The sequence below is a fragment of the Erpetoichthys calabaricus genome, chromosome 3, assembly GCF_900747795.2.
Source record: "Erpetoichthys calabaricus chromosome 3, fErpCal1.3, whole genome shotgun sequence".
Taxonomy (NCBI): Eukaryota; Metazoa; Chordata; class Cladistia; order Polypteriformes; family Polypteridae; genus Erpetoichthys; species Erpetoichthys calabaricus.
This window is the reverse complement of record NC_041396.2, coordinates 217,549,178-217,566,677: the sequence shown is the minus strand read 5'-3', so window position 1 is coordinate 217,566,677 and position 17,500 is coordinate 217,549,178. Positions and strand designations below refer to the sequence as shown.

General features: G+C 36.0%; 1 protein-coding gene across 1 annotated transcript in view; it reads right to left on the bottom strand.

The window, feature by feature from the left end:
• The window catches only part of man1a1 (mannosidase, alpha, class 1A, member 1), a 495,681-nt gene that overhangs the window by 341,369 nt on the left and 136,812 nt on the right, over window positions 1-17,500 (bottom strand). Inside the window, exon 3 of the mRNA XM_051925338.1 lies at window positions 62-177. Within this exon, the coding sequence (XP_051781298.1) occupies window positions 62-177 (116 nt within the window). The remainder of the gene's footprint in view (window positions 1-61; window positions 178-17,500) is intronic.

Below are 17,500 nucleotides of genomic sequence, written 5' to 3'. Positions count from 1 at the left end.
AAATACTACAAACCAAGTTAACAGTAGCAATATTATTAATTATACAAAAGACAAGACTCACCACATTAAAGTCCAAATTCTTCTCAATCCACTCTGTAGCTGCTTTAAACTCATCTTGCATATCCATGATGTACAGGGTATCCAACGCATCCACTATTGTTGCTCCTTGAATACTACCTAAAAACATGGCAATATTGTATGAGTATTATATGACTAATTACACCAAATGACCATGCTACCTTTGAACTCTGCATATCCAGTTAAGGTTAGCTAAAACATAATCTCTGATGCATGCCAGTCCATCAGAGGACACAAATACACCCACCCATATAAGATCACATTGTGCCAATTCAGACTTTCCAGACAATGAAAATGGCTGCAGAAAAGCTTGAAACATCCATTGGCCGTTAACAATGGCAATAATGCATACAGATTGAAGGAAAGCAAAGTAAAAAAAAATAATTATTCAATTAATTACTCAAAATACAGAAGAAAGTCTACTTCAGTTGCACCCTAAAAATAACCGTACTTTGTCAGTGGTCATGTAACTAATAATTCAAATTACACCAGAAGTGAGATGTTTGTGTAGTGTAAGCCCTTATCTATCCATTTCAAATGGCCTCCAATCTTATACTGAAAGGCAATAAGCAGAAATAAAAACAGAAAACTTACTTGTATTCTTCAGTGAAAATTTTATTTTCATTTGCTTAGCAAGTGAATTAAGTTTCCTAATTATAATCATTGATATTCAACATTTAGCACATTCATTTTGAATTAACAAATATAAATACATTGTCCTGGTAATCTTTTAAATTTGTTAAGACTACTGGAAGTCAAATATTCAATCATGTTATTTTGTGAAAAGAGGTTAGTAATAGAAAAATAAAATATAAAATAATGAAATAAAAATCTGTAGATCCTTAAAATGCTAGATTATAATAGGGAGATGTTATTTCACTGATTTTTTTCTTTTTATTTTCAGATTAACAGTAAAAGTAAATCTACGCTGGACAATTGAAATGGGTCTATTTCCATCAAAATATCCTTGCCCTCCTGAGAATGTCAATACTGTAAAGATCCTACTGTATGTATACCATAAAGTAATAAGAATTCATGAAGCTGTTAAGAACACTGGACTCAAAATACAAACTGCCCAGACACAAACCCAGCATTTCCTATGCTCATAAACATTATAAAATAAGAAGATAAGACAGCTGACAAATGATAGGAGAGCATTCAATTAATCAGGCTTGTTTGTTTAGCTGATTGCTAAGCTGTCCCAGTATTTAATCCAAATATTTCTTACAGGTTGTCAAGATTTCTGCTTCATATATATCTCTGTGGTTTGTTCCAGACATTCTAACAGCTCTTTGACTAAATAAGTACCCCCTAGATTCAGTTCTAAATGCACTTCCCTTAATTTCCACTGGTGTTCTGGAGTATGTGATTCAGTGTTAAGTTGAAAGAACTCTGCCAGATGTACTTTATCAATGTCTTTGAGAATTTTGAAGACCTGGATAAGGCCCCATGCATCCCCTCTGCTCAAGGCTATAAAGGTTTAATTCTCAAAGTCTGTTTAGTAGAACATGTCCTTACGTTATGAGATACACTTGATTGATCTCCTCTACACAGCTGCAAGTGCTGCTATGTCTTTCTTGTAACATGGTGACCAGAACTGCACACAATACACAGATGTGGGGTCTCTAGCACATTATATAGTTTGAACATAATGTTAGGTTATATTGTAAAATCTGTTAAATATAAATTAACATTTTATTTGCCTTTTTAATAGCTTCAGAACATTGCTAAGATGATGAAAATGTTTTGTCAAAGTAAACTCCTAAATCGTACTCGGAGGTTGCTTCCTTTAGTTCAGTTTCTCTCATCTTGTGTTTAAAATCAATGTACCTTTTGCCCACATATAGCAATTTGCACTTTTCTACATTAAACACCATTTTCCAAGTGGCTATTATTTAGTAATATTTTTAAATATTTTCCATAATTTTGCATGGTACAGAAATAAAACTTATTGGTCTAGAATTACAAGGATTTATTCTGTCTCCTTTCTTGAAGACTGAAGTCACGTTTGCAAATTTTCAGTCTTCAAATACTTCTTTCACAATCGACTGCTCAAATACGCTTAATAAGCGTTTATAAATTATGTCTTTATTTCTTTAACTACTATTAGTAAAAATCCCACAGTGTCTAGGGTTTTATTAGTTTTCAGTGTATTGAGGGCTTGAAGCACATCTAACTCTATTTTAAAATATACAAACTTGGAGCTTCCTCTTACTTCTGCATGGGGCATTTGATTTCTTTCTTGCTTTACAAACATTTGAGAGAAATATCTGTTCAGTTAATTTGATATTTCCTTCTCTCTTTCAATGGTTCCTCCTTCTATGACCCCAAGGTTTCTAAAAATCATCTAATTCTATCATCTTTTTACAGGAATAGTGATAAAAAAATTGCTTGCTGTCTTTTTGGCCTCACTAACAATTTATTTTTGATTTCTCTTTTGACCTTTCAATTGCTTTTCTGAGCCTTGCATTTTTACTTTACAGTTCTATGTTTTCTAGATACTTCATTACATCTTGCCTGAAGAAGGGACCAGAGTTTACCCGAAAGCTTGCTATTGTAATCTTTTTAGTTAGCAAATAAAAAGTGTAATTTTGCTTGACTTCTCACGACCTAGTTACTCTGTAATTATACAGGTAATTACCTGGTAAGTAGCGCATAATTAGGGACACCTAATCTAAAGTGATACAATATAATGTTCTACAGTACATTTACAGTATCATGTTCAACATGTGACAGAAAATAAATAATTTTTAAACAAAAATAAAGCTTATAACATCTTCACATCTCGCATAGGAGTAAAAAGAAACCGTTACGCTTGACAGAAATCATGATTTGATATATTGACTGATATGAAAAAAATTGTGATAAGACATTTTTCCATATTGCCCAACCCTAAAGGAAATAATGAATAACCTCAAGAAATCAATGTGGAAAATTAAGACGAGTTTAATAAAGACTAATTAAAACCAGATATGCTGTAACAAGTAGTAACTGAAGCTCTTAAGGATATGAAGGAAAGGAAGGCAGAAGAAATTGATGGAATTCCAGTTGAAAATCCAAAAAACTTACAGGAACAGAAAGACATAATGAATTAGTGAACCTTTGTAATATATTCAAAACAAGAATATGGCCTGATCTCAATACTTTTGGAAAAGAAACAAAATGTGGTAAAGTGTGTGGACCACCTCACTATCAGTTTGATGTCTCAGGGGTGAAAAGATCCATTGAAGTAAAAGAGAAAAAAAATCTAGAATAGAGAATAAAGTGGAAATATTCATCAGTAAAGACCAATTTGGATTCAGAAGTAGTACTGAAACAAGAAATATAATAACAATGTTGAGAATCATTAGTGAGTGAAGTATTGAGTGTGGACAACATTTTTGTCTCTGTCTTGTTGATTGTGAGAAGGCTTTTTTAAACGAAATTTAATCAAACTGATAAACATCATAATATACATAACAATAGATTCTAAAGAATAAAAACCAATATCAGCAAATAGGACTCATAGCAAAAGTACAATCTGGTAAAAAAAAAATAATAATAATAATAAACCAACCTTTAAATCAATGGAAGAGGAGTTAGGCAAGATTGCTTTATTTCACCATGACTGCTCATGGTTAAATGTAAGCAAATGAAAGTGAAGTACTTCTGGTAAAATCAGCAATTGGAGGGTCTGGAACACATGCAAGTTTCATCTATCCATAAGCCATCCTCCAATGCATTTTTTCTAATTATGTTAAAATTAAACAGAATATATGAATATGAGACATCCATAAAATCAGGCATGAGCAAAGACCATGCCTAAAAGTGGGACAAAAGCAAAGGGCACAAATTACTCCACAGGAGCAATTACAGCAAAGGAGAAGGTGCTCAAAACTCTTTGACTGTAGTGGACAAGAGTTCAAGGAAATCCCATGCATCTTAAGATAATGGCACCTCAGATTGCAGGCTTTTATGATAGCAACTGTTTCACTGTAGATCAGACAAACAGGATAAACTTTTCAGAATGACGGCCTTTAAAATATACTTTTAATTTTTAACAAAGCCATTTTTGCTAGTTAATTTATTCTGATCCATGACTTAACATGTAAATTTTGAATCTTACTTGCTAGCTAAACTGTAAAAATTATGTGACTGAAAAAAAAAAATCATAGATTTCCAAGAAAAAAAAATTTAAATAATTAAAAACTCATTTAGAATTATTACAGCAAAATTAATTCCACAAAGCACACGCTTGATGATTCTATATCTTCTGCAGATATAAGTTTGACAGTTTTGAACAGATTTAACATGTTTCTTGTGTGCATTACTGGGTGACTGAATGACTGTCCATGAGTGAATGAGAAAGTATGTCAGTGTATAGTTTTGGGGTTTGTGGGAAGCAGGCAAAGGCAGGCCTTGTACCAAAAGTATTTATTGTAAGAATATGGCCTTGGATCAGATTTATTTCATGACATCTTCACTATAGACTATGGATACATAAATAAAGTTTGGTGGACAAATAATGAAGATTATTAAATCTGCAGATGACAAAATAGAAATAGATAATAGCAAGTACAAGAAATAGGCTATAAAAGATGCTGGGCTCTCTCAATGCTACAGTGGAGAACTTCAGAATAAAAATTAGTGTAAAGAAGACAGAAGTTATGAAGATTGCAAAAAACGCATACGATGAACTTCCAGAAAGAGCTAATGGAAATGTATTAGAACAAGTGTATCAATTTATACATTTTGTGAACATAACAGAAGATGGTAATTGTGAGAAAGAAGTTAAACTGAGGATTGCGATGACCAAAGATGCTTATTAGAAAAAGTAAAATGGTCTGCTTATCAGCAGGCTGAATAAAGAACTGAAAAAGTTGATGATAAAAGCACTAGCATTTACTTAATAGAGTAAAGCAGTACAGAAAGTAGATAATAAACATGGAAGAACACATGATATAGTTTGGGAGAAAACAAAGAATAATGTAGGCAGAAGAAATGAGTAACGAAGAGCTACTGAGAAAAATAGAAGAGGTAAGGATTGCAATACAGTAATTTGATTAAGACAGACAATCGGTCAGGACACCCTTTTGATGAGTGGACAAGGGGAGAGGACATTTCAACACTAGTACCTCCCCCAGAACATGAGAAGGCAGCCCCCAAGGATGAGGTTGGAAGCTCAACCCTGCTGGAGCCTGTGACCACCGACAGGGGGCGCCTGGACAGCTCTGGAACTTTGGATTGCAGCACTTCTGCCACAGCCAGAAGTGCTGCCAGAAGAGGATCTGGGTTCCCGTGCAGCACTTCCGCTACACCCGGAAGTGCTGCTGGAAGACGATCGGGGAGCACCTGGAGCACTGGTTGCCTCACTCCATTCTGAGAGCCAGAGTCGGGAGCTGGAGGACAGAGCTTGCAAGGAAAGGAGTGGTGGCGGCAGAACAAATAAAGAAAGGAAAAGTAAAGAAGGGAGAGAGCAATTGTGAGGGAATTGTGCATTGTGTGCTAAGGAAGAAAAATAAAAACATGTGCTTTTTGGAATGGTGTGTCCTATGTCTGTCTGTTTCCGGGCTGAACACCACAATACAAAAGTTTCTTCCAATACTTAGTTGAAAAGAAGACATAGTTATAAGTCGAACACACAAACTACTCCTGGACCCCAGACAGACCCAAACACACACACTAGTTTAAAATCCAGCATCTTTACCAATTACCCCCAACTAAAACATGTTTAGATAGTAAAACAATACAACTTGAAATGTTACTCCAATGTCAAAAGCTTGTAAATTATAACAACAATAACAAAATTTCTGCAAACAGCATGCCAGCACTCTTTTAAACAGCTACTCCATACAAACTATAGAGGAAATAGATGAAATTGCCTCTGGTCTCTACTCAGTAAGATAAAAGAAAATGGTTATTCTTGTTATTATCTTATTGTGATTCTTATTATCTAGAGTGATATTAAAAGGCTGTGAAAAGCACACTTTTTAAAATTAGGAAATTAATACTGACAAAACATTAATAAATCATGGCATAGTAAAAGTACAATTAGCATGTATGAAGAGTGGGAGAGTGTCACTTTTACCCAAATGCCTTTCATAAGAATCAAGAAGCCTGACTAATTCTTTGTCAGAAAAACCACAAGAAAAAGAAAGTATGACAAATCAGTGTGTGGTAAGCATTTCTGGGGAAAACCTACAAAAAAGATGAAACTAAATTTACATTTGTAGATGCTTCAAAAGACAGTATAAAATTCAACTATGGGAAAAACAAAGTATGAGCAGAATATTTAAAGCATTATTTATACAATTACTATTAAAAAAAAAATTGGGATTTTATTTAAAAATCCACAATAGCTATTTTTGAAAAGTAAACTTACTTTCACACTTGTTGAAAGCACTGGATGTGAAAACTGTTAAATTATTATCGCCAATGTTCAAATTAACGGCTGGTATTAACACTTGTTTTCAGTAATTCAACAACTGGATACCATTTGACCACATTATAAAACAGGTGTAAATGTACTGTTGATCAGACTGTGATTACTTAAAACATTCACCAATTGTAATCAGTTTGTGGGCTGCACAACAAGAGAAAACAGGACCCTGGACTTGTGATATGCCAATGTTAAAGAGGTATTTAACCTTGCCACCTTTAAACCAATCAGAGCATAATTAGGTACAGCTCATGCCTGCATATAAACCCACTGTCCAGAGGTGCAGGTATGGACAAATGAGGCTGTGGAGGCTCTGAAGGATGCCTTTAAGGGCAATGACTGGGAGGTGCTTTGTGAGTCACACGGTCAAAACACTGAGGAACTGATCCACTCTATCACAGACTACATCAAGTTTTGCCTGGATAACAGTCCCTACAAAGACAGTGCAGTGTTGCCAACAACAAACCATGGATAACAAAAGAACTGAAAGACCTATTGAATATGAAGAAGAGAGCCTTCAGGTCTGGAAATAAGGATGAAATCAAGAGAGAGTGCAGTCAGAACCAAAGAAGGAGTTCCATGAGGGGAAAGCCCACTACAAAGACAGACCTGAGCATGAGTTATAACAAAACAACACAAAGCTACTGTAGAATGGGATGAGGACTATCACTGGCTACAAGAAGGCAATTAAACATGTGGAGGAAGGGAACAAGGGTAAAGCTAATGAACTGAACCAGTTCTTCAACAGGTTTGAGTTATTCTTGTCAGAACAGCCCTCCCCAAATACTGCTAGCCTCTGTGTGCAAGCTGAGGAGGTTCTGAAATTCCAACTGCCATCTGTACTCTGCACAACCTGACATCACAGTTGTGGTCTCCAACTCTACTAAACTCCATGGATTGTGTGTGTCTGCTGATCAAATGTGGGGTTAGCTGGGGAAACTCAGTATAAACAAGGTTTGAGGGCTGGATGAAATCGGCCCCTGGGTGCTGAAAACATTTGCCAACCTGTTCTCTTTCCCTGAATTTGCAGTAGGTTGCCCAGCTGTAGAAAACATCCAGTGTGATCTCAGTGTCATGCCAAACAAACGGCATTCCTGTGGTCTCAAGTACTTCAGACCAGTTGCTCTTACTTCATACTTCATGAAGACCTTTGAGAGGCTAGTCCTAAAATCACTATGACACCTTGTTTTAGAACATCAGGAACTTCTGCAATTTGCCTATCAAACACATGTAGTTGTGGAGAATGCTCTTAACTCAAGGCTTTGAATCTTGATACTCCCACAATCTCCTAGATCATGGACTTAAAAGTCCAACAGGGGGAAGATGTGGAAGTAGAACAGAGTAACAAGTACCTGGGGAGTCACATAAACAGAGTGGCACAGACAACAGAGTGGCACTGTACAAGAAGGGCCAGATCAGACTACACTTGATACGGAGACTTGGGTCTCTTGATGTGTGCAGCAAGATACTGGAAATGTTCTATTAGTCCATAATAGCCAGTGTGGCGTTTTACGCTGCAGTCTCCCGAGTAAGCAACCAGAGTACAAAAGAAGCACAATGCCTAAACAGATTTCTCAAGAAATACGTCTCCATCACAGAGTGAACCCTGGACACGCCTGAAGCTGTTGTGGAAAGGAGGATGATAGTAAAATAGGATGCAATCATGAAAAATTACCTCCCTCCTCTCCAAAAGGTGGTCTCTTGGAGCACTTTTAGCCACAAGCCCATTCCTCCAAGGTGTGCTAAGAAGTGACTCTGGGGGTGTTTCCTTCTCCCTGCTATCAGGCAATTCAATGCTTCCACCCAATGTACTTGTTAAGTTTATTTTTATCTATCTATTTAATCTATATTTTTGATTTTATGTTTTGCCTATGGATGCATTTGAATTTCACTATTAATAAGGTTTATCTAATCTAGTACAATTCAGAAGTGGTCACTATCCAAGTATAAATGTAATTGCAATTTCAGTTCAAATAGAACAACCACAAAATCAATTGCAGGGACAATGAAATCTGATCTCTATCCAAACAATGGTGACACATGTTAATTCCAGGTGTAAAGAGAACCTAGCATCGCATCACATCACACCACACCACTCTCTCTCTTTCTCTAAATTAATGCCTTTTAAAAATGTTTGCAGAATTTTATATGTATAGGTTTTTTATTTTATACTGTAGGTGGTGCTAGTTTACCTGTTTACTGATCAACTAGGCTTAAGTAAATGTAGTAAAATAAATTATTGCACATAACAGCATTATATAACAGAAATATATACATAACATATATGTAGTACTAATATTTTTTATTGTTTACTACCATAAATATACACACACATTTATTATAATAAGTTAAACATTTTAAAAAGAAACAACTACAGAGCTATGAAGTCTGTCTGGGGGACACCATGCATTTTTGTCTCAGCTGTGTATAATCAGCTGTAATCTTGCTGTACATGTATTGCTTTTCTCTGTGTGTTATAGCCAATGTTGTTCAATGTATTTACAGATGTCAACAATCATACACAGACACACACACATTAGCTGCCCCAACTTTGCCTGGGAAATTTTGTAAGTCAATGGGACTCAGTTGTAGTGCCATTGATTAATCGGATGTATCATAAATACCACGTAAACAAGTAGTTTTCTTTATACAATGCGTTACTAGGGGCTAATACTATTAGTTCACTTGAGGTGTTTTACTACTGAACATGCTACATTTATTCCTTGGTGGTGTTAGTGTGAAAGAAACTGCAGCAAAACTCCATCAAACAAAGGTGAATTCAAGCTGATTTATTAAAACCTAAAACGTGCTAAAAATCTTGGCTCTCCATTAGCATCAAGGCCTACAATTAGTACTGCCTCAGTATACAGTGCACTTAAATAAATGTCAACAAATAAATGAAAAAAAAAACCCACAAAACTTACTAATTATTTTTACTCACTCAAAACCACTGTCCTGTTCTCTTGTCATCAAATTTTGAAAAACAGCATCTCCATCAGGTATACAGAAAAAAAAAATCATCACACTGTTCAGTTATGGCTTTACTCCTTTGGTTAAATTTGCAGTTTTTTTTTTCTTTTCTTTGCTTTTTAACTTCAGAAAGCACATAGTGCTGACCATTAACTAGCACTGCAAACTTAACGATAATATGCAGGTGGACAACAGTATTGGCTTTCTCAAAAACACAAGACTTTGCATTTATTAAAAAAAAAAAATCTAGTGTAATCAAATTATCTCAGATTCATTGTCACATGTGACACACCCCTAGCCCACCAACTGTGCTTGCTTTACCAAGGGGAGCCCCCTCATCCTGCTCTTTGAATCATGTCTGAATTACGAAAGGGAAAACAAGTGGCACTTTTGATGGCTTTCCTTGAATTTGTCAATGTGAAGCCCTTTGATTTCCACAATGCAGAGAACACGGACAGAATCACAGAATGAATACATAAAAACGAATTTTAGACTTAACCATAGAAATGTACTGAATTTTGAGATGGGAGGGGTGGTTATTACAAAACTTCAAAAATTATTAAGCTTTTTGAGTAATCTGTTTACTATATCATCCAGATACTAGTTTGTTGTCTTTCAAGCAAATGTAATTTTTCATATAAATCCGGTCATGTCTGTCTGTTTGCAATTGTGTTTATGCATGTTTTCTCATTAGCAAAGGCATCTGAATTAGGTTCCTGCATGAGACAGGGAAAAATGTTTAAGCAAGTAGAATCAGATACCTCAACAAAGTATAAAAAACTAAGAAACAGAAGCTTCACTGCAAAATTTGGGGCAAAACAATATCTGAGTGACTTTTATGAATGTAGACAACTTTTCTTGCAAGTTTTTTCCAACATACCATAAACTGGACAAGATACTTGCAATGACCACATCAAGTCTAAAACCCACTTTAAGAACAAGGAGAAATTAAATTTAATGAGGTTTCCCCTTCTGGTAACAATAGAGGAAACAACAAAATTGTCAGATACAAGATGTCAGTTTGTGGAGGATTTTTAAGCTACTGTATGTGTGGAGTTTGACAAAGCGCTAAAAAAAATGAAGATAATGCATTCGTTCCTTATTAAGCATTCGCTGCCTAAAAATGAAAACAGTCTTTGTCAAACTCTTTTTGTCCCTTGTCTTTAAAGAACACTGTTCTTCAAAAGATTTGTGACAGGATAATCTATTTTATGTTGCAGTTGATTAAACCATTGATAACTGAGACTACAGCATTCTTAACATTATGATAGTTGAATAAACATTTGGCTGTCTGGTAATTCTCTAATGTAGGCAGTTCTAATTCTACAGGATGTATTTACTGTTAAATCATTGAACCAATGTAGAATAAATTAAATTTAACCAGTCTTAACAGTCTCTCTCATAGAAAAATGTTATTAGTGATTGGCATTGGTTGTTAACAGGTTCCCTTTTGAAAATTAACACCAGTGTTTCTGGATTTAAAACAAGTTTTGCCTCCGTGACAAGGCATGCAGGTGTACATTTGCCTCTTTGATTCCAAACTTGGCACCTACAAAATCAGGTGGAAGAGAAGACATGTATATACACATATTATGTATATGTGTGTATATATACAGGGGTGGGGCATAAAGATCTCCCACATTTCGAGGGAGAACTGTGCAGGATGTAGTAGGAGTAGAGAGGTGGGTAGGTCTCATTCAGTAGGTTAGGCTCTACCATTTTCAGTACCCATCATGAGTTGGACAGGTGAACATCAGGGGTTTGTTGTTCAAGCACATTATGAGAACAACCATTCTGTGATATCGACACAGAGAGCATTCAGTACATGCTTCGCGCTTGGTCGAAATGCATCCGTACCAGATCGGAAAACGATTTTGCTAAGGCTTTCTAACCTTCAGGCAACTGGGTGAACACTGAAAAGAAAATCACCTGACAGACCTAGGACAGAACATGTGTGGTTTCAACAGGATGGGTCCACAGTTCACTCACAGTGTTGAGGGATATGTTCCTTGGGCATTTGAACTCTTTAAGGGGAGATGTGGGGTGGCTGGCATGGTCACCAGATTTATGCCCATGCAACTTTGAATATTTCAAAAACTGTACTTTCAAACACCAGAGGCCTGTTCATTGTAAGCTAAGTGCTTCAACTCATAAATATGCATTTGATGTGCAACTCCCTAAATAGTTTTTACTTGAAAAGCCTAGTGATGCCCAGGTGTACCAGGATTGTTTACGCCATTAATCACTTAAATAAGATGACTTTCCCTTTTTATGCCTTTGCTTTACTTTACTTGACATGAAAGTGATGATGTTACTGAGGTGTGGAGCAGAAGTTGCTATACTTAATCAAGTATTCCTTAAGGATCCTATAAATGCATTGTATTATTAGACTGTGTAGGTTGAATTCATAAAGCAAGGAAAATAAATATAATTATCAAAAACTTTGTACTTTGCATGAAATAATATCAACCCAGACAGGGCAGTTTCTTGGTCTTCTCAGAAACACCTGTAAAGAGTTTAAAGAATCCAACAGTTCAACAGTCATATGAATTTTGACAGGAAAAGTAAATACTGGAAAAGAAAATTAAACAGAAAAAAAATCTTTCAAGTAAACTTTATAGAATAGAAATATTTTGCAAAAAATAACAGGCTGATTTTAAAGTGTGTATTTGAGCTGACAGCTATCATTTTTTTTAGTCATAGACTACTAAGACTGCAGCATTTTATGAAGTTACATAGCCTTAAGGACACACTTATTTTTCAGAGAGACATAAGCAGACACAACAGAGTGAGAAGAAACAAATTGGTGGTATTTGCTACACTTAAAAGTATAAAAGTGGTACACAAATATATACACTTAAAATCTCATAATACTGTAGGTTCTCCAATGTATATGATATTTACTGATGATCATCTACTGTCCTATAAAAAAACCAATGAAACTTGACTTCTTCCAAATGCAGCTTTCAATGGTTTGCCCTCTTAGTTGTACTCTGAGATTAGTAAATTATAACCCTTCCATTCATTAAAACAAGGATCTTGCACAAGAAGTCTGCTTCACTTTTTCCTTTTTATTAAGAAACATATTAGTGTTATGCATCATTTCCAGCAAACACCCATGTGATGAGGGCAGCTTTGAGATTTCAATTTGGTTGGGCAGGGAAACTGAAAACAACGACGCAACTACTTCCCCAAATGTTATATCCTCCTTAACGCATTAAAAAAACAACCAATAGTTAACAGTAAACTTATCAATACGTACCCAGCTCTCCCCCTCTGTCAAATACTCTGCCCACTTATAAGCATCTGTCACTCAGCTCGCTTATTCAGTAATGTGTTGTGTTGTCTTTACCACCATCTGTAATGGCTTGCAACCAAAATCTGAGCAATTGCTGTACCAAACTGATTTAAATCCACTCATGAAACAATCTATTGTACATCTGTATGCACTTTGGAAGACATGCCAAATTTTTGTATTTGTGTGAAGAAACAGATGCATTGGTGTATCAACTTAAAGAACAAAGTTACATGGCTGGACCAAGATTACTAGAGGAAAAAGCAGCCAGGAAGTTGAAGCTGCTTATTATTTTTACATCAGTACCAAAAATCAAAAAGATGTTTCCTGTGTAACCAGAATGTACACTAATCAAAGAAATATTTGAGGTTGTAGAAGAAAAAAAGTGTGTAAAGGTAATCACTCTCAACAACACAAAGACATGGTTAGCGATTTTCCCTGACTTTCATAGCCCTGGCTGCTTAAAAAGAAGATGAAGTCATACATTACAAGAGACTAATCCAATAATTTTAAGCTTAACAAACAATGCATTCTGACTATTAAAAATAATTTTACAAAAAAACTTCTCCAGAGCCAAATACTTCTACAACATGAACAAGCCATTGTATTTATATAAAAAAAAATTCAAGCGAGACAGAACCACACTTACGTTTATCCAAAAATTAAATTGCAAAATACAGGCATCAGCAAATGTTCAGCTTGAAACAATACACAGTATAATTTAAATGAGAGTGTATCAGCTTGACAGATGGCTGAAACTATTTCACAGTGGAGAATGGGGTATAACATAACCTTCATTTATATTTGACAATGACAGATTTGTGGCAGCTATGACAGGGAGGCTGGGATTTTAATCAGAGTAATGCTCATGTGCAACTTCATAAATTAATGTTTCAAGTGAGCTAACAGAGGTGCAAAATGTGTAGTAAAAAATTCAAAGATGTACACTACTGTAAAATAAAGACTTGTCTGACAAATCAAGCATAAACATATAATACAAATGGATAAATATGGTTAAAAGGTTTCATCATTTAAAAACACCTATGCAACTACAATATTAAAAAACTAATTAATTTACATTTTTTGACAGTTACAAACAGATAATAAAAGCATCCAGCTGAAACAGAATACTTCAATATACTGGGCTCTGGCACTGTCAACTAGATTAAATTGGGTGTTATATGGAATGAATGGTCACTACCATCATCTAATGTTCTACTGACAAAGCCTCCACATGCACTTTGGTTTTCTCCTCCCAAGTAATACTTGTGGCATAACAATTTAGAAGCTAATCTTAAATTATAGCACTAAATTAATATAGTCATTACATTAAGGGCAAATAAACTTAACATCCCTACTCTGCTGTTAAGAATGTTCTTCTACAGCAAGAATTTCATCTTCTGATAAAAGAATCATAACTTATTTTGAAATCATGACATTATGAACATAGAAAGAATGCAAATAACATTTTACCTCAACAAATTCAAAAAGCATGATGTTCGCAATGCAGGAATAAAAATTACCAATGCAAGCTGGAAATAGAATCAGAGTATAAAGAGGTAACTGACACATTTAAGGAGTACTATGTGTCCTTATATTCCTCTCAGTGTAAAGAAGATGAGAGGCAGGCTATAGTTTTTTTTTGAAAAATATAAATACCACAGCTCAATATTCTGCTGAAGAACTTGATAAACCTTGGACATTTACAGAATTTCAGAATACCATACACTCACTCCAAAGCAGGAAAATTCCAGATCCAGATGGCTACCCAGCGGAAAATAATATAAAAAGAATTCAACCACATTAGATTCATTATTATTAACGATGTTGATTGAAGCTACATAAAATACAATCTTATACTGAACATCCATCCATCCATCCATTTTCCAACCCGCTGAATCCGAACACAGGGTCACGGGGGTCTGCCGGAGCCAATCCCAGCCAACACAGGGCACAAGGCAGGAACCAATCCCGGGCAGGGTGCCAACCCACCGTAGTATACTGAACATGCCATCAAGAATTAATAATTGCATTGTAAAGTACTAGAACATGTATCAACTAACCAATTTCACTCCTAAATAGTGATGATCGAACACAGTGGAGTTCACTTCACAGTGAGTTCGGCAAATTTGCCAAAATGTTCGCAATGTTCACTGAACTCTGTGACAAGCTTTAAAGTCAGTGGGGTAGGAGGAACTGAACTAGTTTTGAGTGGATTATAATGCTGCAATAGTCTTTAAAGCATCCCTGGGATTAATGGAAAAGTCTGCCAACTAGGTTGGACAGATTAATGTGGCCAAATATGTGATATGAATATGAGGTCACAATCCTAACCACTGTGCTATGTCTCAAGCAACAAAAAATGTAGAGGGAAGGAATACCACAAACATATTATAACAAAAGACCATAAACTAGCAATAAATAAATGAAACATAGATCACTGCGCTCGCAGAATTCCCCCAGTGGTGCCTTCGCCCATTGGCCAGGCCACGAAGAAGCTGTATGGGACTGGCTCATTCCACTGAAGCAGCGGTAATGTCTTTTTGTTTCACGTGTACCTGTGCAGATGCTTCACACTTTCTTCTTCCATCAAGAAGAAAGAAATGCTTGTAAATCGTACTAAATCTTTCGTTTTAATTATTTCACAGCGTGTCCTGTGTTTCCTGATGAGGAGATGGAAGCAGGAGGGTTCCTTTAAGGTTATTTTTTAACAGCATATGGCTAATTACATGTGCAAATTAGCCATGTGGAGCTGAGCTACAGACTCACAGAAATCAGTATGATATATCTGGTGGTAGTACAGTTATCCATCGACGTACATCGTATTTGGTGATGTCCAACCATACTTGTGTCTGTGTGATCTTCACCTAGTGTCTTATCTTATTTCTGCCCTAACGCACCATGTGTTTTCCAAACAAAACCAATTGCACTGCCACCCTTATAAGGGTACAGCACGTATCTGAAATATCACACATATATGATAAATATGTTACAAATATATATGATGTACTCTATATTCTTATATGTTAATTCATACTTTCTCTTATTTACTAAGAAAAAAAGAAAACTCTACTGTATAACATTTTGCTACCAGTCTCATAGCGTATCAGGCAACAGCTCCTTGCGTCCAGTTTTGTTCACTCACATCTCCTGTGTTTGTTTTGTATTTTGTAGCTCCTATCTATACTAATAAAAGGCAAAGCCCTCACTCACTCACTGACTCACTCACTCACCACCAATTCTCCAACTTCCCGTGTAGGTGGAAGGCTGAAATTTGGAAGGCTCATTCCTTACAGCTTACTTACAAAAGTTAGGCAGGTTTCATTTCGAAATTCTACGCGTAATGGTTATAACTGGAACCTCTTTTTTGTCCATATACTGTAATGGAGTGCACCTCGATGGCTGTGGGAGGCGGACTTGCGTAGCGCGTCATCACGCCACCCACGTAATCACGTGAACTGACTGTGAACAAAGTACGTACAAAACAAGGAAAAGCCCCAAAGAGCGCTGAAGAAAACATTCATTACACAATTGAGAAGGCAGCGAAACAATAAGAAGCGAGCGAGTGACGCATACAAGCATATTCATAAGTGCAGCTACTGAGGAAAGAAAGCACGGTGTAAACTGTAAGTTTAAATTAAGTTTATAGAAACGCTCCCGCTACCGTTTGCAATACCATATTCGCGACATACAAGTTTAATGAGAAGACACGAGGTATAAATGAGACTTTGGATCACTTTGTAACGGAGTTAAAATTGCTGTAGCGAGAAACTTTTAAGTGCCGGGTCTTAGCTAACATTAAATTAAGCCGTGGACATCGCAACATCACACAAGAGAGCGGCTCACGTGAACTGACTGAACTTTGAGGCAAGATTGCTTTTCTCCTGCACAACTATACGTTGCATTCTCAACAGTAAGCTTGCACGGCTTGGTCATATTACAACCGGAGTGCTAAACTGACAACGTGGTATACAAACAGAACTAAAACAATCGTAATAAACGAACAAAAAAACAGCGGAGAACCCGTAGATTAAATAAAAAGGCTGCTTCCGTTGGCAAAGCAACGAAAAAGGAAGACCTTATATGGCGTTCGTTTATTAAAAAGCGGAAAAGCTGTGTAAAGGCTGGTTCACAAAAAAACAGCAGAGCGCCTTATATGAGCAGGCAGTCAGCTAAAGAAGGGAATCAATAAATAACTATAATCGTAATAAACGAACAAAAAATAGCGGAGAATCCGAGGACTACATAAAGGAAATGGGTACCTGAGCAGAAAAGTGAGTATCAAATAGCAACACAATAACTATTACAATCGTAATAAACGAACAATAAAAGAATACAGAACCGCTAAGCAAGGAGAAAGGACGGCCTTATATGGTGTTCGTTTATAAAACAGCGGAGAGGCTGTGTAAAGGCGGCTTCACAAAAAAACAGATCCTTAACAAATTGTTATTGGTATATTTTCCCTCAATTTAAAAAGGTTTTCTTTTCTTCTTAATAAAAATTTAAAAGCAGTACTTCGTCGGTGCGAAGCGCAGGGATTGAGCGACTGACGCATACAGACATATTCATGAGTGTAGGTACTTTGGAAACAAAGCACCGTGTAAACCTAAAGTTTAAATTAAGTTCATAGACCTACAAAAGGTTGCCATTGATTTGAGGCAAGATTGCTTTTCTCCTGTACAACTATACGTTGCATTCTTAACAGTAAGCTTGCACAGCTTGGTCATATTACAACTGGA